The sequence below is a fragment of the Mesocricetus auratus genome, unplaced genomic scaffold (assembly GCF_017639785.1).
Source record: "Mesocricetus auratus isolate SY011 unplaced genomic scaffold, BCM_Maur_2.0 Super-Scaffold_100062, whole genome shotgun sequence".
Taxonomy (NCBI): Eukaryota; Metazoa; Chordata; class Mammalia; order Rodentia; family Cricetidae; genus Mesocricetus; species Mesocricetus auratus.
In genome coordinates, this window is record NW_024429234.1 from 1,234,247 (window position 1) to 1,257,038 (window position 22,792).

The 22,792-nt window shown below is 49.1% G+C and overlaps 1 protein-coding gene across 3 annotated transcripts; it reads right to left on the bottom strand.

Annotated features, from left to right (window-relative positions):
• Positions 1 to 1,399: 1,399 nt before the first annotated feature.
• On the bottom strand, positions 1,400 to 22,065 carry Pla2g15 (phospholipase A2 group XV). Of its 3 annotated transcripts, none has more exons than XM_005076317.4 (6): positions 21,824 to 22,064; positions 17,407 to 17,563; positions 7,382 to 7,500; positions 6,919 to 7,017; positions 6,320 to 6,544; positions 1,400 to 3,291 (listed from the first exon to the last, which is right to left on the bottom strand). In XM_005076317.4, exons 1-6 carry the CDS (start codon positions 21,948 to 21,950, stop codon positions 2,780 to 2,782), a joined length of 1,239 nt encoding a protein of 412 aa, XP_005076374.1. In that variant the 5' UTR covers positions 21,951 to 22,064; the 3' UTR covers positions 1,400 to 2,779. The 3 variants fall into 3 exon arrangements, with proteins under 3 accessions (XP_005076374.1, XP_021086446.1, XP_040592529.1); XM_040736595.1 differs by having other exon boundaries at positions 3,048 to 3,291; positions 6,320 to 6,419; positions 21,824 to 22,065; XM_021230787.2 differs by lacking the exon at positions 6,320 to 6,544.
• Positions 22,066 to 22,792: the final 727 nt, after the last annotated feature.

Consider the following 22,792-nt stretch of genomic DNA (forward strand, 5'->3'; position numbering starts at 1 on the left):
CACATATAAAACTCTTCAGTCGAACGCTCACTCTGTATAAGACACAGGATCAGATGTTTTCCAACATCGGTATTCTTGTTTTACAGGAGCGATCGTCCCTGTGGGATATATTTATTTATCCTCAATCAGGTAAGGAAGCTGAGGCTCAGGAAAGTCAAAAGGGCAAAAGAAAATTGGGCCCTGCATTGGTGGCGCACGCCTTTAATCCCAGCACTGGGGAAGGCAGAGGCAGGCGGATCTCTGTGAGTTCGAGGCCAGCCTGGTCTACAGAGCGAGTTCCAGGACAGCCTCAAAGCCACAGAGAAACCCTGTCTTGAAAAAGAAACAACAACAAAAAAGAAAATTGGAAATTGGCTGATGCTGACAGAGTGCCTTTCTGAACCTCTGAAATTCAGATCCCAGTAAGGCTAAAAAAAAAGTTGGAAAGAGCAGGCTACAGGGTCATCACAAAGGGTCAAGCTGAGTAGGATCTGGGAGTGAGGCTTCTTTTCGTGTTATCAACCTTTCACTTAAGCCAGTGCACAGCTGGACTTGGATGGCCTTACCTCATTTCCCCTTTCTTGACCACCCCGTCCTTCCAGGTCTGGCTAACACTGCATTCACTGTGCCTGAAACAGTGCGGCTTGGGTCGCCCTCTAGTGGCCATAGAATATATCAACAGTCTGACCAGCTCAATAGGGAAACCGTATGCTTCCAAGGCATCTTCAGTGGCCCCAGGCTCTACACCATAAAGATCAGGCTGGGCCCAATCCCCTGCATACTTCCCTATCTCAGGCACTCCCTTCATCCATCCATCTCCACGTGCTCCCATTTCTTAGTCATCTCCACTCATACCACTCTGCCCATCCCAGTCTTGACCTAGTCTCTCTTCCTCCTACTAGGACCCTTGAGAACAGGGTTCACGGGAGCTTCTGGACTTCCATGTCATCCACATCTGGGCTTTCAGGGCTGGCAAGTTTCTGGCATCTGAAGCAAAGTTCTAAGGGGTCTTCTGGTGAAGCTGAGCTAGCCAGTGCCTGATCTCTTACTATGACTTCCTGTCCAGACTCAGAAGGTAAGATGCAGAATTTGGAAAGGTGACTTCCTAAAATGAACCAGAAGCTGAGGGAAGAGGCTAGGGCATCCAGCCAGGCTCACCTGCAGGACCAGCCTTTACCCCCACCCTCACCCACTTTGGAGCATCATTTAGGGATTGCTGATTGGGCAGAAACAGGATGAGGACAAAAGCACAGCTCCAAGGTTCTGGCCCGTTCCTTGGTCCCAGGGGAGAACAGAAGGATAAAGCAAAGGCAGGGGATAATCCTGAGACACCAGCAAGGCTGCAGCCCAGCTGCTCACCTCTACAGCACCTTCCTACCCGACACCTCCCTCCTTCATGCACAGTGCAGAACAAGGCACCTTACACCAGCCAGAATACTTTTATTGCCAAAATTGAGGTACAGCTTGCTCTGCCCCAGGTGGGGACCACCATCAGGTGAGGGAGAGATGGCGGGAATGTGCCTAACAAGGGAAGTCCAGTGAGAATCGTGTGGGAAGGCAGTGTATGTAGTCCAGCCGGAAAGTGGTCTGGGGACTCCAAACTAAAAGCTGACCCAAGTCTCAGCCTATAGTCAGGTCCACTGTCCCTAGGACAGGCCCAGATTCACCATCTCTGCTGTCACACAGAGACCATGCAGCATCCCTAGGGGAAACAACAACAAAACAAAACAAAAAAACAAAAAAAAAGCCCTAGCTTGGATGCCATGCTCTTCCCTCTCCGGAACCCTTTCAACCTCTCGACTAACTCTGGCAAACCAAACCCGTTCAGCTGCCTGGTGGGAGCAAGCGTTGGGCAGGAACTCTACCACCCCTCTCCCCTTGTGCCGCCCAAGTGGTTGATAGAAAGGCCCCACAGGCAGTGTGCAGTATGGTGGTGGGGTTCTCAAGAAGGTGGCTCAGGGAAAGTTGCCCCCTTGAGCTCCCCTTCTTCTAGGTACCAAGCTAGAAGGCCATAACATTAGGCCCTGCTTTCCTTAAAATACAGTCCCAGAACCAAGAGAGCCAGCTTCAGTACGGGGACTCACATCACAACTAAGGAGATCAGGAATCCTAGGACATGGCCCCCAGAACTGAGGGATCCTCTGCTGCCCAATCCAGAACTAGGACTAGGATGCTGCTAGAGGTGAGAGGTAGGAGTGGAGTCTAAATATCCCAGGACCTGGAGGAATCATGGAGAACACAACAAACCGCCCTGCCTGCAGGGGTGCTGGACTGCCTCCCGGAGGCCACACTCAGGATGCCCACCAGTGAGGTCACAGGGACGTTAGCAGCCCTAGCCAGTAGGCTACCTAAAGCCAGTGTGTGGGAAGGTCACCTGACGGCCACTGTGGAACCTTCCAGGGCAGGACCTCAGCTCGGTAACATCCTTCACAGGAAGGTTAGGGCCCAGTGGGCTAGAGTAGAAAGGCCAGAGAACTAGGAAGACTGCGTGGCCCCAGCTGGGGACCAGGGTGAGGAGCCAGAGAAGCCAGCCTGCCGAGCCAGTCTGAGGTCACAATGCCATCAGCAGCAGCATTCTTTCTACCAAATGTCCTTTGAATCCACACTTGGGTCTTCCCTTTCTTCCCTGTCTTTACACAGAGGACGAGAAACAGCATTCCCCTGAGGCAAATGCCTCACAGCCTCAGACCTAGGACCTCTAATAACGGTCACAAACTTTTTACCAAGCTTGTAGGCCACAAAAGGGTCAGAGCCCAAGAGAAGCTCCATGGTCCAGCCATCCAGCAGCCTGGCACAGGAATCAAGGCTGGAAAAGCACACGTTTCAGATAAGCCAAGGTAGTGGCATTGGCTAACATCTCGATGTGCTCACTTCCTGGCAGTTCCTGCAATGATACTTTGTGCTCTTGGAGGCTCTGCCAGGCCTGGCACTGCAAGACACTCTCCAAGTTCACAGTGCCGTCACCATCACCAAAGCAGATCTTGGGGTCTCGATCAGGAAAGCTCTCATAATAGAAAGAGTCTGGTGTGGGGACGCCAGTCCCGTAGAGGCAGTGCAGCTCCACGCCAGGTGGCATCATGGCTTCAACCAGGCCTTCTGTGTCCTGACGCATGAGCCAGCCGTCTTCAAATCTGATGTCCTGGAAGAACTGGCGATAGTCTCGGAGTGTGTAGTTAGTTGTGGGTGTGTGCACAAACACCTTGTCATGTGACCAGGTGTGGTTGTATGGCAGTAGCCAGCTGGTGGAGACAGCGGATCGCTGCTGCTCCCGGATCTTCAGTGGCCCGATAACAGGGATACGATTGTTGTCTCCTGGAAGGAAAGGGTTCGGATCAACCTGAGCCAAGGGAAGGCAAACTATCTGGACAGCAGGTTCGCCAACCCAGCCAATGGCCAAGACTGTAGCCATCATAATGACCTCCATCTCTGCTTTTACTTTTTTCTCTTCTTTCTTTTTTTTTTTTTGGTTTTTCAAGACAAGGTTTCTCTGTGGCTTTGGAAGCTGTCCTGGAACTCACTCTGTAGACCAGGCTGGCCTCGAACTCACAGAGATCCGCCTGCCTCTGCCTCCCGAGTTCTCTTCTTTCTTTCCTATTTTTTTTTTCTGTATATGGAAAGCATGCATCCATATCTACATGTTCCTTATGTATTTCCTCACTAGAGACTCAGCCACCACTCCACCTCAGGTTCTTTATTGTTTGCTCATCTATAAAAGGCACCCTGCTAAGCGTCTGTCACCATGCCTTTAAGCACTAGTCTTGTCTAAGGTTTGGAAACAGCAAGACAACAGGCTGGTTGGGTTTTTTGTTTGTTTTGTTTTATTACATTAAACTGTATATTTGCCTTTCTTTTCCTAGGTCCAGACCAGCATTCAGCCAGCCTGGTTTCATCCTACCCATCTGTAAGCTGTACACTTGCCCAGAAGGCCAGACTTGCTGGAAGCAAGGCAGCAGGGTGAGAAGCTACAGCTACGCTTGGAATCAGCTACAGATGGAGGAAGCTAACAACAGGAGTCAGCCGGGGGCTTTAGAAAAAGAAAAGGAGCCTGACGGTGGTGGCGTACACCTTTAATCCCAGCACTCGGGTGGCAGAGGCAGGCGGATCTCTGTGAGTTCCAGGCCAGGCTGGACTGACAGCTTCCAAAACAATACAGAGAAACCCTGTCTCGTAAAACAAAAACAAAAAAACAAAAAAAGAAAAAGAAAAGGAACATGAAATTGGGAGGAGGATGTGGTATGGGAGAGGACCAGGAGGAGCTGGAAGGAAGGATTGAGAGGGGATATGACCAAGTACATTGTCTATATGTATGAAATTCTCAAAGAATAAGAATGCCTTTTCCTTTAAAAAAAAAAAACTGTAGTCAGCTGCAGCTGGAGTTAGCTACATCTGGAGTCAACTCTTGCCATTAGCCGATGAGACTTTCAGGGCCCGAGGCAGCTGAGAAAGTAGTTACCTGTTCAGGTACTATCATCAGCCGTTATCCACCACCTGCAAGCAGCAAGCCCTGCCGGCCGACCCCAGGGGCTCAGCTTTGCCTGCTGCCTCTAGAATCTTTGGGGAAAGGGAAACAAACCCAGGAGTCTGTGGATCTCTCTCTCTCCTGCCTCTGAATTTCTAGAGTTGACATCAGTTTCCTAGCATCTGAAATAAAGATCTAAGAGGTTTTAAGGAAAGCTTTGAGATGGCCAAAGTCTCGATATCAAATTCTGAAGATGCCCATATGTCTCCCTGGAGGCCCAGGAATGGCAGAGAGTATAGGCTGATGAGTCCTCACTGTGTCTAAGCCACTAAGCCATGAGCTTATTGTCCCCTCAATTCAGGATCACTCCTGGGAGAAACTCTGAACCTGACCTGACCATAGCCTTCAGATGAGCCAGCAGGTCAGGCAGTACCAGTGACGGCAGAAAGAAAGCCTAGAGATCCCTGAGACGGCCCTGCTTCACAGTCCCCAAGCAAGGGGGCGGGGCCACCACTCAGTCATGTGGGAAGGAGGATAGCTTCTTCCTCCATCAGGAGGTCCTACCCCATGGCTGCATGGGTCCTACAGTGACAAAAACTGGAGAAGGACCAAAAGAGAGTTGACTTTCCCAACTGCCAGGCAAGAGGACCCAGCCAGACCCACACCCGCTTCCTCCCTGTAGCGCCTGCTCAGAGGCCTGTGAAACTCATAAACAGGAAATGGTAGTCAGCCTTCCTCTGCTGAGGAAAATGGGGGCAGGGTAAGAAAGACTTGAGGAGGGTCCCCAAAGAGCTGCGGGCCAAGTCAGGTTCTGCCAGCCAGGTACACAGCACTGTTTGTTCCTGTGTGCACATGCATAACCAAATACTGTGTGACCAACAGTTAGGCCACTCCGTCTACAATATTATAATAGATTACAAGGGCTATCAACTAGAGAGGAAAAACTGCGAGTACTATTAGATTTTCTTTTTATTGATTTTGGGGGAGGGGGCTGAGACAGGGTTTCTCTGTGTGTGGCCCTGGCTGTTCTGGAACTCACTCTACAGACCAAGCTGGCCTAGAACTGACAGAGATATGTACGCCTGCCTCTGCCTCCCAAGTGCTAGGATTGGAGGTGCTCACCCGCTGCTCCACAATTGCTTTTTCTTTCCTTTTTTTTTTTTTGGTTTTTCGAGACAGGGTTTCTCTGTGGCTTTGGAGGCTGTCCTGGAACTCGCTCTGTAGACCAGGCTGGCCTCGAACTCACAGAGATCCGCCTACCTCTGCCTCCCGAGTACTAGGATTAAAGGCGTGTGCCACCAACGCCCGGCCCAATTGCTTTTTCTTAAAGGGTGTGTGTGCATGTGTGTGCACATGAGTACTGTAGCGTGCATGTGGGGTTCAGAGGACAACTCGTGGGAGTTGGTTTTCTCCTTTACCATGTGGGTTCCGGGGATTGAATTCGGGTCCTCAGACTTGGCAACAAGTGCCTTAACCTGGTGAGCCCCCTCACCAGCCACAGCATCAGATTTTCTTTGGAGAAAAAAAGATATTTGTTTTCTTTTTAATTGATTATTGTGTGTATATGATAGGTGTGAGCATATATGTCATGCCTGTATGTTCAGTTAGATGACAAATTTGTGGAGTTGGTTCTTTCCTTACACCTTTATACTGGTTCTGGGGATTGAACTCAGGTTGTTGGGCTTGCACAGCAAGCTCCTTTAGCCACTGAGACATCTCTCCGGCCCCCAAAAGTGAATAGAAGGCCACCCTGGAGAAAGAAGGATGTTAGTGCAGGGAGGAGACATGAGGGATGTTGGAATAGCACAAGACCACAGAAAACAAAGGAAATAAAAGGCACTCCTGGGAACAGGCATCCATGAGGGGCCAGGGAGGTCTTACCTGAGGCCAGGACTCGCAGGGTCTTGGCCACGCCCCCCCAGGGCGCACCCAGTGAAATGAAGGCATGGATATACTTGTCCTTCCAGGCCTGTGGTTGCCGCTGCAGAAAGTAGAGCGTGTACATGTTGCCCATGCTGTGGGCGACCAGCACCACGGGGCCCCCATACATCTGGTACATCTCCTCGATCATCTCTCGGAGGGCCAAGAAGTAGGCCCCATTTTCATCTGCAGGCCAGAGCCAAGCAGAGGTCAGGCTGGAAGTGTCCTGGGACCTGGACCACTGGCCAATCCACAGGCCAGACCCAGGACTAGGGGGTACAGAGAATGTTAGAGCCTAAGTAGGAGCAGATTAGTTCCCCCAAAGATTCATGAAGAGAGGACCAAGAGGCTCATTTTCCCCTCAGTCATATCCTTGACCAAGCCTCGGACCATCCTAGGATGAAGGACAAGGCAAGACTCAGAACTGGTGGCTGTGGCCTCTGCACTGGTTACCAGAGGCCCAGATGTAGGGAGAACCCAAGGCCTATTAGTGGCCAAGACTACCTTATCCTTGCCTCCCGATCCCTCAGGGAGAGAGGGGGCGGAGGGGGACTTCTTACTTGGAGCTCGGCGCCAATCATAGGGAGCTCCTCGGAGGTCTTCTCCCCGTGTATAGCCCCAGCCCACAAGGCTCTCCACCATAGTGTGGAAATAGGAACCTACAGACAGAAATGATGGCATAGAGTTATATAAAATATAACCGGTGTTAGCCACCCACACCACACCCACAGAGACAGTGACATCTGTCTCCCTGAAGAAGTGGTAAAGGAATTTATGTCAACTAATCAAGGACAGCTCATAGGCTACCCTTTCAAAGCAATGTGATACTTCCCACATTCTAGAAGCCAGGGGAGCCCAGAGCCCCCCAGCTACATGCCCTAGAGACCCTGATCAAGAGGTGTATACCACTACAGATCGAGTTCCAGGACAGCCTCCAAAACAATACAGAGAAACCCTGTCTCAAAAAAAAAAAACAAAACAAAACAAAACAACAACAACAAAAAAACAACAAAATCTACATACCCACAGTCCTTTTGCTGGGGTCTAGGAACTCCAGAGAAAATGTTTCCCCAAAGCCAGGGACACGCACATCCACACCATCAGGAAACTGGGTGGCCCGAGATGTTCTGTTGTAAACCAGCCTGCCAGGAGAAGATAATGAGTTGGTAACTCAAAGGTTCCACTAAGCTTAGTATGTCTCAATACTGTCCTGTAACCTTAGCCATATTCCAGTCTCAGTCCCTGGTTTGGTCAAAGGTGATGAAAAGTAACAAAGCAGGCCTCTGTGAATCTGAGGCCAGCCTGGCCAGCCTGGTCTACCCAGTGAGTTCCAGGACAGGCTCCAAAGCTACACAGAGAACTCTGTGTCTAAAGACAAAACAAACAACAACAATGACAAATGCAACAAACATTTATAAAATGGCTTGTAAAACACAGATCTAGCAGGACAGTGGCGGCACACACCTTTAATCCCAGCACTGGGGAGGCAGAGGCAGGCGGATCTCTGTGAGTTCAGGGCTAGCCTGGTATAAAAAAGTGAGTTCCAGGACAGTCAGAACTGTTACATTGAGAAATTATGTCTCAAAAACAAACAATAACAACAAAAAAGTTTTAATTGCTTTAAAAAAAAAAGTCAGTCACAGAAAGCTGACAGGAGGGTCTGGAAAGATGGCTCAGAGGTTAAGAGCACTGGCTATTCTTCCAGAGGTCCTGAGTTCAATTCCCAGCAACCACATGGTGGCTCACAACCATCTATAATGAGATCTGGTGTCCTCTTCTGGCCTACAGGCAAATATGCAGGTAGAACACTACAAACATAATAAATAAAACTAGGAAGGAAGGAAGGAAGGAAGGAAGGAAGGAAGGAAGGAAGGAAGGAAGGAAGGAAGGAAGGAAGGAAGGAAGGAAGGAAGGAAAGAAGGAAGGAAGGAAGGAAGACAGGATCCCAACATTGATCCAAATGTGGGGCCTGAGACCACTCTCTCCAGTGAATAACCTGAAAAGTGTAGAAAATTGTTGTAGAAAGCCAAGGCAGCTTTGTGCAAGATGAAAATCTAAACAGGTCAGAGGAGCAACAAAGACAAAAAAGCTCTTTTCAGCATCAACCTATTCCTCTGTTGGCAGTACCTGAGGCCATGTGTCTCCAGGACAAAAATAGAAATGTAGCTCAACAGCCCAGGAATAACTGCAATCACACTCTGAAAAGTAAGTCAGCAAAGAGGGCAACTTGGACAACAGGGAGAGCCTGGGTGTCCAGGGGATCAGCCAGCAGGTCTCTGGGAAAAGCCTTTAATTGATGAAGATTTTTTTAAAAAGACTTATTTATTATGTATACAGTGTTCTGTCTCTGAGCCATCTCTCCAGCCTAACTGATGAAGTTCTATCTAATCAGTGCAAACTTTTACCAGGCATCAGCTGTGTTCTTTGATTTATTAAGAACATTCATTGCAGGTCAGGCTGTGTGGTAGTGGTGGTGCACACCTTTTGATCCCAGCACTTAGGAGGCAGAGGCAGGCAGATCTCTGACTTCAAGGCCAGCCTACAGAGTGAGTTCCAGGACAGCCAGGGGTACTGAGAGACCCTGTCTTGGAAGGTGGAGCACCTGTTGATCTTGCAGAGGACCCAGGTTCAATTCCCAGCACCCACATGGGACTCATGGCCATCTGTAACTCCCAATCCTAGGGGATATGATGTCCCCTCTTCTGACTTTCACAGGCACCCAGCATACACCACACTTACATATATGCAAGCAAAACACTCATACACATAAAACAATAAAGTAAATCCAGGAAAAAAACAAACAAACCAGAATCATAATCTGCCTTTAGAGACGTCTGTCTGGGAGGGGCCCTTAGTTTGAGTCACCTTTCTGATTTGTCAGCTGAATGAAATGGCTGTAGTCAATTTTATAAATTCTCTGAGCTTCGGGATTTCCTCATCTATAAAGTACATTTGCCTTGTTTTGCTTTGTTGTGGTTCTGGGGATCAAATTCAAAGCCTTATGTATGATATACTGAGTTACACCCCCATCTCCTGTAAAACAGGTTTAAAGACAGTACCAGTTCCAAGGAGTGCCTCAAGATTAAATTAAAATTGTCATTTGGTGGCAATTTTATTATGGTGCAGACCTCAAGAGTGTTCTAGTACAAATCTAGATAGTGTAAGTCATTCATTCAAATATGTTCTTGACACAATCAAGAGACACACATTCATGAGAAGACTGGACTGGCAAAACACACCTGTGATCCCAGCATTCACGGGGCAGAGCCAGGACTGTCAGCTCCAGCCTGGGCTACACTGGGAATTTGAGCCCATCCTGAGCTACACAGTGGACCCTGTCTCACAACCCTTTTTTTATTTAATTGTATGTGTATGGCTTTTTTGTCTGCGTGAACATAGAGCACCACATGCATACCTGGGGCCTGCGGAGGTCAAAAAAGGGCATCAGACCCCTTGGAACTGAAGTTATGATGGTTGTGAGTCACCATGTGGGTTCTGGGACTTGAACTTAGGTTCTCTGCAAGAGAGGGGAGTGTTCAAATCTACTGGGCCATCTTACCAACCCCTTTTGTGTTGATGTTTTGTTGGTCTTTGTTATTGTTTCGACAGGACCTTACTTTGTAGCCCTGGCTGCAGCCCTGGCCTGGAACTCTGTGTACACCAGACTGGCCTTGAACTCAAGAGTTCCACCTGCTTTCACCTCCTGAGTATTTGGGATTAAAGGCTTGCACCACCACCTTTTTGTTTTCTTTTGTCTCTTTAAGGGAGAGAGGAGAGAGAGAGAGAACTTCTTGTTAGTATTCAGGCATCTGTACTGGCCTGACAGGATACGCCCTCAGCTGCAGCCGCTAAGAGAACCACCTGTGCACATTCGTTCCCTTTTAAAAGGGCCCCGCCCACCTCCCATCTTCCTCTCTCTCTGCTTGTCTCTCTCTCTCTCTCTCTCTCTCTCTCTCTCTCTCTCTCTCTCTCTCTCTCTCTCTCTCTCTCTCTCTCTCTCTCTCTCTCCCTCTCTTCTGCCTCTCCTGTCCCCAGAGACTGGTCTCTCTTCTTCTCTCCCTCACTTTTCCATTCACTTTCTTTAAATAAAAAACCCCTCCACCCAAGCTCTGTCACATAGTGTCTTTCTCTAGAGCACCACTTTTTAAAATTACAACACTTCTGGTACAATATGCAGTAAACACAGTAAACTTTGTGTTTTGTTTTAGTTTTGAGACAGGGTCTTGTTAGCCCAGGTTAGCCTCTAACTCAAAATCCACCTTCCTTAACCTGAATGGGTTATAAGCAACCTCAGGTAATGGGGATTTTGTGGCTTTTCCTGTTGTTTCTGTAGCATTCCAAAACAATTAAAATGTGATACATTCGGGCTGGGCCGACAGCCTTCAAAACAATACAGAGAAACCCTGTCTCATAAAACCAAAAAAAAAAAGTGATATATTAAAATTGGCCTGGCAGTGGTACATGCCTTTAATCCCAGCACTCAGGATACAGAGTTGGCAGATCTCTGTGAGTTCAAGGCCATCTGGTCTACAAAGGGAGTCCAAGATAGCCAGGGCTACACAGAGAAACCCTCTCTCACCACCCCCAATAAAATTAAAAACTAAAAATAAAAATTATAAAGTCAGGTGTTGGGACTGATCCAGACCCCCTGAATGTGGGTGTCAGTGAGGAGGCCTAGGTAATCTATGGGGCCTTGGGTAGTATTTATCCCTGGCATACAAATGGACCTTGGCTGCCCATCCCACAATGAGGGATGCTCTCTCAATCTGGACTCTTGGGGGAGGGCCTAGGCCCTGCCCTGGATTAAATGACAGACTCTGGAGTTCCACCACGGAAGGTCTCACCCTCCCTGGGGATCAGAGTGGAGATTGGATTGGGGGGGGGGAGGGCTGAGATTGACATGTGAAGCAAGCTTGTTTCTAACTTAAATAAAAAGGAAGAAAAGCCGGGTGTTGGTGGTGCACGCCTTTAATCCCAGCACTTGGGAGGCAGAGGCAGGCGGATCTCTGTGAGTTCCAGGCCAGCCTGGTCTACAAGAGCTAGTTCCAGGACAGCCTCCAAAGCCACAGAGAAACCCTGTCTCGAAAAAAAAACAATAAATAAATAAATAAATAAATAAATAAATAAATAAAGTCAGGTGTTGTAAGCACATGCCTTTAGTTCCAGGCCAGCCAGGTCTACACAGTAAAATCCTATGTAGCAGGGAAATCCTGTCTCAAAAAACCAAAAGTTAAATAAATAAATAAATTACTTATTATTAGCATCAAGTATCATAATATACCCAGCATGGAGGTATGGAGGTGCATGCCTTCAACCCCCGCACTCCATGGACAGACAAGGATGAATGGATCTCCGTGATCCAGCCTGATCTACATAGTGAGTTCCAAGCTAGACAGGACTGGATAGTCAGACCCCAAAGGTATCGTAATTCATTGGGTTGACAGCACCTGAGTAAATTTGCCACAAAGGTTGGATTACATAGCATAAGGCCATAAGAAGCTTTCAGCTCCATTACCTTTCTTGGGGGAGAGGAAAGCTAAAGATCAAATCTCCCTGTCCTTTTTAAGATCTATGTGCAATGTCTGTATGTTAATGTAAGTATACATTATATGACGTGGTTCAGGTTTCTATGGAATCCAGCACCAGATCCCTTGGAGCTGAAGTTATAAGCAGTTGTGAGCCACCCAACGTAGGTGCTAAGTAGCAGCCAGGGTCTCTCAGGCCCAAGCTGGGCCTTTACACATGCTAGGCAAGGGCTGTGTCCAGTCCTTCACACATGCTAGGCAAGGGCTGTGTCCAGTCCTTCACACATGCTAGGCAAGGGCTGTGTCCCGTCCTTCACACATGCTAAGCAAGGGCTGTGTCCAGTCCTTCACACATGCTAAGCAAGGGCTATGTCCAGTCCTTCACACATGCTAGGCAAGGGCTGTATCCAGTCCTTCACACATGCTAGGCAAGGGCTGTATCCAGTCCTTCACACATGCTAGGCAAGGGCTGTATCCAGTCCTTCACACATGCTAGGCAAGGGCTGTGTCCCGTCCTTCCCCGTACTGAAAGAAGCACCTCCACCTCACATAAAACTGTTCTCTCCTACTCTCTTTCCTTTTCTGTTGTAGTCTTCCTTTGTTTTTAGACAGTGTCTCATGATACAGCCCTAGGAATTTGCTCTGTATACCAGGCTAGCCTTGAACTGAGTGATCTTCTGTCTCCAAAACACTGGAATCCCAGGTATGTGTCACAAAGTCTGACTAATCTGCCCTTGACAAAATATTATTATGGCTGGAATGGGTCTGTAATCACTCCTGTTCCAGAGGCTGATAAAGAAGGACTAAAAGATCAAGGCTGGAGCCGGGCGTTGGTGGCGCACGCCTTTAATCCCAACACTCGGGAGGCAGAGGCAGGTGAATCTCTGTGAGTTCGAGGCCAGCCCGGTCTACCGAGCAAGTTCCAGGACAGCCTCCAAAACAATACAGAGAAACCCTGTCTTGAAAAAAAAAAAAAAAAAAAAAAGATCAAGGCTGGCCTAGTAATTTATAGAGATTCAGCTAAAAAAATTTTTGAGACAGGTGTAGGGAAAAGGGACCAGTCAAAGAAACACACCCTGAGCAGAGCCAAAGAAACACACTTTGGCCCTGCAACCAGAACCAAAGAAATGCACCCTGACCCTGAAACCAGTGCCAAAGGAACACACTTTGTTCCTGGAATCAGAGTCAGTGAAAGAAATGCACCCTGGCCCTAAAATTGGAGCCAAAAGGCTAAAAAGGACCAGAGAAAGAAACACACTTTGGCCCTGAAACCAGAGCCAAATCTGACCCTAATCCTGTGTAAAAAAGTAACCAATCCCAGAGCAGAGCTCTAGCCAATCTGAGCTCAGCACTGAAATCGGACCAATCCTTACTCTGGAAAAACTTCCCCAACCCCAAGAATCCCTATATAAACCCTGTGTATGTTCAGCTTGGCTGGTCCAGCTGCCTTCCAAAAAACCCCTTCGGATGAGCTTTGGGTGAAGATCTTCTTTTGCAGCGGCGACAGAGCAGAGGCCACCCTGGGCAGGGCAGGGCAGGGCAGGGCAGAGCAGAGGCCACCCTGGGCAGGGCTGGGCAGGGCAGGGCAGAGCTGAGGTGACCCTGGGTAGGGTAGGGTAGGGTAGGGCAGGGCAGGGCAGGGCAGGGCAGGGCAGAGGCCACCCTGGGTAGAGCAGGGCAGGGCAGAGCAGAGGCCACCCTGGGCAGGGCTGGGCAGGGCAGAGGCCACCCTGGGCAGGGCTGGGCAGGGCTGGGCAGGGCAGAGCAGATGCGACCCTGGGTAGGGCAGGGCAGGGCAGGGCTGGGCTGGGCAGAGCAGAGGTGACCCTGGGTAGGGCAGGGCAGGGCAGGGCAGAGGCGACCCTGGGTAGGGCAGGGCAGAGCAGAGGCCACCCTGGGTAGGGCAGGGCAGGGCAGGGCAGAGGCGACCCTGGGTAGGGCAGGGCAGGGCAGAGCAGAGGCCACCCTGGGCAGGGCTGGGCAGGGCTGGGCAGGGCAGAGCAGATGCGACCCTGGGTAGGGCAGGGCAGGGCAGGGCTGGGCTGGGCAGAGCAGAGGTGACCCTGGGTAGGGCAGGGCAGGGCAGGGCAGAGGCGACCCTGGGTAGGGCAGGGCAGAGCAGAGGCCACCCTGGGCAGGGCTAGGCAGGGCAGGGCAGAGCAGAGGCCACCCTGGGCAGGGCAGGGCAGGGCAGGGCAGAGGCGACCCTGGGCAGGGCTGGGCAGGGCAGGGCTGAGCAGGGCAGAGCAGGGCAGAGCGAGCAGGGCTGTAACACTTGCCCGGGAAACCTTCCTTCGCAGAGCGGAGTTGTTACACTCTGCTCCCCGCTCTCTGCTCTCCAGGAGCAGAGCTGAACTGTAGCAACTTCGCCAGAGAAACCTCCTGCCAAGCAAAACTGCTACACTAGGCGCACATCCCCAGCTGGAAGACCCTGTCCTGCCAGAGCGGAGCTGATACACCGGAGAAGCCTTTCTCTGAGGCAAGGCTGTAAGCTGCCAAACTTACTGCAACCTGTGGTGGTCCTTGGCTCCTGAGCTCCAGGATACCTTTCCACCTGAGCTGTGTAACACTCAGTATTCTGTGACTCCCGAGTGCCAGAATACCTGACCCACTCCTGTTTCATCCTGTCCCGACCCATCCCGAAACGCTTACAACAGGGATTCTCTATGTAGCTCTGACCACCTTGGAACTCACTCTCTAGACCAGGCTGGCCTCAAACTCACAGAGATCTACCTGCCTCTACCTCTTAAAGGCATGTAGCACCATAACTGGCTATCTCAAAAAAAAAAAAAAGCTTTAAGTTTTAGTGTTTATCATATGCATGTATTTGTTCATTTGTGTGTGGGTGTGGCACAACACGCATGTGCAGTTTGTTTTTGAAGGGTCTGACTCAGAGGCAGCCCAAGTTTGGGGTTGGAGAGTGGGAGAGTGAGTTCAAGGACAGCCAAGGCTACACAGAGAAACCCTGTCTCAAAAACAAACAAACAAAAAGGAGCAAGAAAAGGAAAATGGGTCCAGCAAGTTGGCTCAGTAGATAAGGTACTTGCTCACCGGACAGAAGACCTGAGTTCCATCACTGGGACCAGTGTGGTAGAGAGAGAACTAAGCTCTCAGACTGCTCCCTGAACTATACACTCATGCTATAACAGGTGCACCTACCCTTAACTGAATAAATGTGACTTTCTAAAAAAGCAAATGAAAAATAAAGGAGGGGACATTCATCAGTTAAGAGCACTGGCTGCTCTTCCAGAGAACCCAGGTTTGATTTCCAGAAACAACAGATCATTATAATCAATAACTATAGTCCCAGGAGATCCAAGACCTGGCCTCTACAGATGCTAGCATGAGTACTGAGGCAAACCATCCATACACACAAAATAAAAATAAATTTTTTTTCTTCGAGACAGGGTTTCTTTGTGGCTTTGGAGGCTGTCCTAGAACTAGCTCTTGTGGGTTGGAGAGATGGCTCAGAGGTTAAGAGCACTCGCTGCTCTTCCAGAGGTCCTGAGTTCAATTCCCAGCAACCACATGGTGGCTCACAACCATCTGTAACGAGACCTGGTGCCCTCTTCTGATCTGCAGAACACTGTATACATAATAAATAAACAAATCTTTAAAAAAAAAAAGAACTAGCTCTTGTAGACCAGGCTGGTCTCGAACTCACAAAGATTCGCCTGCCTCTGTCTCCCACTGCCCAGCAAAATAAATCTTAAAAAATAAAAATAAGTTCAAAGCTAGCCTGGGCTGCACATTTTAGCCAGGTGTGGTAGAACACGCCTTTAATCCAAGCACTTGGGAGGCAGAGGCGGACAGATCTGTGAATTAGGGGTAGAGGCAGCATGGTCTACAGAGTAAGCACCAGGAAGGCTCCAAAAGCTACACAGAGAAACCCTGTTTGGAAAAAACAAAACAAAACACAAAAGATACAATGGGGGGCTGGAGAGATGGCTCAGAGGTTAAGAGCACTGACTGCTCTTCCAGGGGTCCTGAGTTCAATTCCCAGCAACCACATGGTGGCTCACAACCATCTACAATTCAATCTGGTGTCCTCTTCTGGCATGTAGGCAGAACACTGTATATGTAATAAATAAATAAATCTTAAAAAAAAAAAAGATACAATGTATAGTTAACTCCAGTCCTAGGTGATCTGGCACCCTCTTCTGGTTTCTGTGGGCGCTACATACATGGTGCACAGATATACATGTAGCAAAACACACATAAACATAATAAAGAAAAAATTTTAAAGAAAGAAAAAGGAACTAGGGGAAATGGCTCCTTGAAGAAGGCCCAGGTTCAACTCCCAGCACCAGCAAGGTAGCTCATAAACCTCTGTAACTTCAATTCCAATAGATTGATGCCTTCCTCTGACTTCTGCAGGCACGCATGCCATGCATATATACACATGCAGGTAAAACAACCATACACATAAAATAAATCTAAAAATAACTTTTTAAGAGATACATTGTATCGGGGCATTCGTGGTGCATGCCTTTAATCCCAGCACTGGATAGGCAGAGGCAGGCGGATCTCTGAGTTTGAGGCCAGCCTGCTCTACAGAGAGAGTTCCAGGACAGTCAGGGCTGTTAACACTGTCTGGAAAAACAAAGAAAACAAAACATAGCAAAAAGATTTAAAAAAAAATCACCATGCCGGGCATTGGTGGTGCACACCTTTAATCCCAGCACTCAGGAGGTAAAGGCAGGCGAATCTCTGTGAGTGGGTCAGCCTGGTCTACAGAGCAATACAGAGAAAACAATACAGAGAAACCCTGTCTCAGAAAAAAAAATTACAGTTACAAAGTAGCAATGAAATAATTTTATGGTTGGGTGGTCACCACAACATGGGAAACTTTATTAAAGGGTTGCAGCATTAGGAAGATTGAGGATCACTGCAGCCAGTGCTCTTAGTCACTGAGCCAACTCAAAAGCTATGTTCTAAAGGGTGAATGGGAGGGGATTTATCAGTGAAGGCTACTAAATCAGAATCCCTCTATGTGAAGATTATAATGTGAAAAGATGCAGAATTATGGCAGGGAGAACAAGCAGCTAGAGAGGCAGGTGCAGTCAAGACTCGGGCAAAGGAAGGAGGGAGCCACACTGAGTCTACGGATAGGAGCTAGCTAAAGAAACCTGAGTCTAAGCCGGGTGTTGGTGACGCACACCTTTAATCCCAGCACTCGGGAGGCAGAGGCAGGCTGTGAGTTCGAGACCAGCCTGGACTACCAAGTGAGTTCCAGGACAGCCTCCAAAGCCACAGAGAAACCCTGTCTCGAAAAACCAAAAAAAAAAAAAGAAAGAAACCTGAGTCTAGCGCTTGATAGCTAAACTGGAGAAGGGAGGACCAGGGGCAGCAAGGAGGAGAAAACCATGCCTCCGGGTGTAGAGCTAGTGCTGACCAGACCAGTTCAGAGGCCACAGAGCCCAGAAGAGGGGTACTTTTCCATCTGTTGAGGAGTGAGGACAAGGACTCTGAAGGCCTCTCTAGGCCCCGTAGTGGCTCCCATCCGTGCGCACTAGCCCCTACCTGATATTGTCAATCCAGCAATCGATGATAACAGGCAGAAGCAGCTCCAGGTTCAGCCAGAGTGTGAAGTAGCTGTCCGTCCTCTTGGAGCAAAGATAGTGCACAACCTTTGGCTTGTCCAGCTTTGCTTCTAGCTGGTTACCCAAATCACCAGGCACTGCAGAAGAAAAAGACATGCATGGGCCCAAGCCCTGGCAAGCTGGAGACCCCCAAGAACCTTTGAGTCTGCAAAAGAGCCACTCGGAGTCATGAACACCACGGCACATCTTTGCAATCCCACTTCGGAAGTTGAAGCTCAATCCCAGGGCTGGAAAAAAAAAATCAAAAACAGGGAAACGTGACAGAAGCCAGGACACCACCTTCATGTAGAAACGTTGTTACTAGCCAGGCATGGTGGTGAATATCTGATAAATTCTAGTACTTAGGAGGCTGAGGCAGGAGAATCAAGTGAGTGGTAGCCCAATTTGGGCTACATAATGAGATCGTGTTTCAAAACAAACAGAAACAAGAGCCACATTAATGGGAAAGAAGCCTGCCAACAGATACCCTGTGGAGGCTTAAAGAGAGGCCTGGTATGCTTTTGGGGAGGCCAGCAGGACTCTCTCCAAGGATGTGGAATAAAAATAACCTCCCTGAGTCTTCACTGAAACTTACTTGTAGGCCATTCAGAAAGAGCTTCAAGCCAGTCACTTTCCTTAGAGGCTGTGGTTCCCCCTGAGACCTCAGCCTGGATTGCCCCAACATATACAGATGGATTCCAAGGTTAACGGACCCAGAACATGCTCTGACTAGGAGGGGCTATGAGGCTTATGGAAGTTTTCCAGAACCTCCAAAATTTGGCCAGTGATACAGTCCTGATATGAGGAATGGTACCTCCAGGCTTAAACCAGGCTGCAAAGAGCTAGCAGGGTCTTATCTACCCCCAAGCAGAGTGCTAAGACAGAGTGCTAAGCCAAAAACTAAATCTGGAGGCAGTATTCCTGTGTTTTGTTTTTCAACATCTTCTTGCTGACATCAAAAGCGTACTTTTCCTGACTCCACCTCCCACATGCTGGAATTACAGGCCTGTGGGAGGGAGGCCATGATAAAAACACAAATAACAGATGCTTACAATGGTACCAGCAGATCCACCAAGGCCCCTAGGCCTCGCTAAAGACAGGCAAGTTCCAGAGGATAGATTTGTGGAAGGCTTCAGCATGGCTGAGAGGTATGCTGCAGATGACTAATCTGCAATAACATGCCACAGGCCAGGGTGTGGGACCAAGTTCCAAGCATGAGTGGATACCACCATTGTCAATCTCTTTGATCCACACAGACACTAGGGCCCTGGTAACACCAAACCCATACACATCCCTTTAAATTCGAAGTATTTATTTAAAGCCCCGTAATCTATTTATTCCCATTAATGTAACAAGCCACATGTTCCTGCTACAGGCTACACTCTGGACACTTCAAAGAGACAACTCCTTTTAAGACCCACAGTCACTAGTTAGAGCCACTTGGCTTTCCTCACCAGCGACTTTGAGCCCAGCACAGCACGTGGCCTTGCCTGAGTGTCATCCCAGAGTCAGAGTGTTGTGGGAAGCAGGTGAGACTCGTGCCTTCCCCTCCCTTCATGACGTAGGTGCAGAAGCAGGAAACTTCCTGCATGGGAGCCTCTACATGACAAGCTGAGCTGGGGATGTGGACTGGTCACTGTCTCCATCCACCAAAGGGGAAATGAGTGAAAGAGGAACCCACCACATACCCCTTGCCCTGGTCAGGCTATGTGGCTTCTAAAAATAGCAATGGCCCCTTCCTGAGATACTTGGTGTCTGAAACAAGGACAAGAGCCACACGCAAAACTTTTACTTCAGCTAACACTGGGAAGGGTCATCTTCATATAAGTTTTAAACTTTTACTTCAGCTAACACTGGGAAGGGTCATCTTCATATAAGTTTTAAACTTTTACTTCAGCTAACACTGGGAAGGGTCATCTTCATATAAGTTTTAAAATCACATTAACTTATTTAGTGTGTATGTATATACAGATGTAATATTCGAGCACACCACAGCATGTGTGTGAAGGCTGGAGGACAACTTGCCAAAACTGGTTTCATCTGGGCGTGGAACTTGGTCTTCAGGCTTCATGGCAATCCCCTCTGCCCTCTGAGCCTTCCTGTGGGGCCTCTCTCTATTCATTTAACAGATGAGAAGACTGAAGCTCATAGGGGTACAAGTGGTTTGCTTAAGGTCCCATCCCCTGCCCCTGGGTCAATTTTCTAACTACCCAATTTTCTACCACTAACTCAGGACCCACACTTAGTGCCTAGGATCAGGAATGGCTCTCTCTGGGTCTCTGAGTTACCAGCAACAGCCCCAATCCCTGAAAAGATGGGCAGGCTCGGGGTGCAGATGTTCAGATCCCGGTGGAGTCTGAGGCTTCTCTGCTGTGACTTAGGATAACCAAAGACTGGATGGATTAACAAGTGCAGTTAGCACCAATTCATCAGGTAAAAATACGTGGCAACAATCCCAGTATTAGGGAGGCAGAGGCAGGCAGAACACACAATCTACAAAGAGAGGACAGGGCTACAGAGTGGAACTCTGCCTCAAAAAAAAAAAAAAAAAAGAAGTGGCAAACTTTCATGTGGTCAGAGAATACAGACATCCCAAAACCAAGGTCCCCATTCTTAGAACTCCTTAGGCTCACTCGTGGCTTCTTTACACGGGTTCCCAGGGTAAAATCCAGATGACCCAATAAGTCACAAGCTCTACACCATATGTGCCTCCAGCCCCGCCCCCCCAACCATTCCAACCAGTCTGGAACCATCTTCCAAGCAACCTTAGTTCCAGCACACTCCAGGAGGGCTTCCCTGGCACCCACTCACCCAGACTGATTCTCTGTGCTTAGCCATCCCAGACCTCATCCCCAAGAGCCATCATGGAAGTTGGGAAAGGCAGGACCAAGGGTGTACAAATCTTAAAGAGCACTAGGTCCAGAATCCCCCAGACCATTTCCTGACCTAGAATGCCTTTTTTTTGTTGTTTTGTTTTTTGAGACCAGGTGTCTCTGTATAGCACTAGTGTCCTGAAACTTGCATTGTTAACCAGGCCAGCCTCAAACTCAAGATCCGCCTGCCTCTGCCTCCCGAGTGCTAGGATTAAAGTTGCCTATTGAAGTTTCCCAGGACCATTTTTGTCAGTCGACACTATTCTTCTATGATCTGCAATTTCCCTATTGAAATATTTTCAGCAGTCAGGAGTGGTGACACATGCTTTTAATATCAGCACTTGGGAAGCAGGTCTCCGTGAGTCTGAGGCCAGCCTGGTCTACAGAGTGAGTTCCAGAACATGAGAAACCCTGTCTTGAAAAGATTAAAAAAAAAATCCCAGCAGAAAGAGCACAGGAACCAGGAACGCGTGCTCTGGCACAAGGAGCGCTTCAGCGAGTCTCTGTGCTCAGGAGCCCTGGCTGGCCACTGAAACACTAGAGAGCCAACTCCAGTCTAAGAATCCCAAAGATTTTATCCTGACCTATTAGCATAAGAAAACACTTTTGGCCGGCGTTGGTGGCCCACGCCTTTAATCCCAGCACTGGGGAGGCAGAGGCAGGCGGATCTCTGTGAGTTCAAGGCCAGCCTGATCTACAGAGAGTTCCAGGACAGCCTCCAAAACAATACAGAGAAAGCCTGTCTCGAAAAACCAAAAACAAAAAACAAAAAAAAACAAAAAACAAAAAAAAAAAAAAAACAAAAATGCACTTTTGATTCTTGTTCAGCTGCCAGGTGTAGGACCTAAGAGTAATAGGCCGGGAATGTCTCCTGGCCTCCACACAGCCTGGAGTAACGAGGTCTTGTAGGGGAGAGAATAGAGCATGCTCTCTGACTCGCCAACACCTGTTCATGGCTGTGGACCTAGCCCTTTCTTGTCTTGCCTTCCCTTAGCTACACTGCCTCCCTTCGGCCTTCTCCCCGAAAGTTAATGCCATGCATTTCATAAGTTGAGAGCAAGGTGAATGCTCTCAATAATCTTGGTGACCAGCAAAGACAGAACTTGCTACCAGCCATGCCCTATGAAATACAGTAGAGCGATGCCTTCTAGGCAGACTCAGATCAACTCTAGTCTCTGAAGTAGGATTGAACTGCCTCAGTCTTTCCAGCTAAGAAATGGGGGCATGCTAAGGCCCAGGTTTGGAGCTGATGTAGATAGGAAAATCGGACAGTATCTTTTCCTCTGGCTCTCATGTTTTAGAGGGTGGCTGACCACACCCATGCCCAGTATGGAGGGAGGCGGGCTAACCGACCAGACCCAGGTTAAGAGACCAAAACGCTCTGGGTATCGTGCTTAAAGCAGGAGCACAAACGGGGAAGTCGGCCCACTAGCTGCAATGGATCCTGCAGTACCCTCCCACCGTCCCGCCGCACGCCAGTCTCACCAAGCACTACCGGGGGGTGACGTTGGACCGAGAGTGCCAGGTCTGCCAGCATCATGAGCAGAAGCAGTGGGACCAAGAGACCGCTCCGCAGCTGCGTCGCGCGACAAGCGAGGTGATGGCGATCCATGGCGTGAGACTGGCAGCAGGTCCAATGGACTGCCCTACTGATAAGGGATCGCGCCTAGGCCGGGACCGCAGCGTCGAGCTTAACCCCACCGCTCCCAGCCACCAGCCAATTAAGACCCGCCTCTTGCTACGGCTCTACCAATTGGAATTCTCCGCCACGAGCGTCCCTCCCACTCAAACTCACCACCCCGTCCTTGCCCACCCCTGGGCTTGCGGCTAGACTGTGCTGCGCGTCGAATGCATCGATCGACTGCTGGGCGCCGCCTGGCTCCCAGTTGCCATCCCGCCGCTAGGCAGCCCCACCTCACCGAGTACCCAGCACAGTCAGGTAGTCCTCATTCCCGATTCCTAGCCCTCCCACACGCAAAGGACCGAAAGCAGGTCGAGCCGAAAGAGGTCCATCATTTACTGTGACTGTGCAGCCTCTCTAAAAGCAAGGAAAGAGGAAGTGAGTCCTAAGTAGTTCGTTCGTTGTTGAAACTCAGGTGACCAGCAGCTGACCAGGACCTTTGTACAACCTTCACCCTGGCATCCCTAGGGGCATCTAGTTTTGGCCGCCCATGCCCAGAGAACTTCTACATTCTGCCTTCCAGATAGAAATGCAGGTAGGACCCAAGAAACGGGTCCGGAAGGAGCTAGATCATCTTTTTCCAAACGAAGAGTAACTCTAGTCTCTGAAGTAGGAGACTGCATATAAAGCAGAACTGGAAGTGGTTTAATCCGAAACTCTGAGCTATCTGTTTGTAAGTTTTCTCTGCTAAGAAAGGGCTCAGGAGCTCGCGTTGGCACTTAAGCCCCTCATGAAATCCTGTGGACTCAAGAAGGACGCAAGCCTTGAGCCAG

Bases quoted from the DNA above. Each gene is read 5' to 3' on its own strand.
- Pla2g15 (XM_005076317.4), bottom strand. From the start codon at position 21,950: ATGGATCGCCATCACCTCGCTTGTCGCGCGACGCAGCTGCGGAGCGGT. The intron at 7,018-7,381 runs GTATGTAGATTT...TTCTGTCTGTAG, and splicing joins CCCCAGCAAAAGGACTGTGG to GTTCCTATTTCCACACTATG. The intron at 3,292-6,319 runs GTAAGACCTCCC...CTTTCCTTCCAG, and splicing joins CCTGCGAGTCCTGGCCTCAG to GAGACAACAATCGTATCCCT.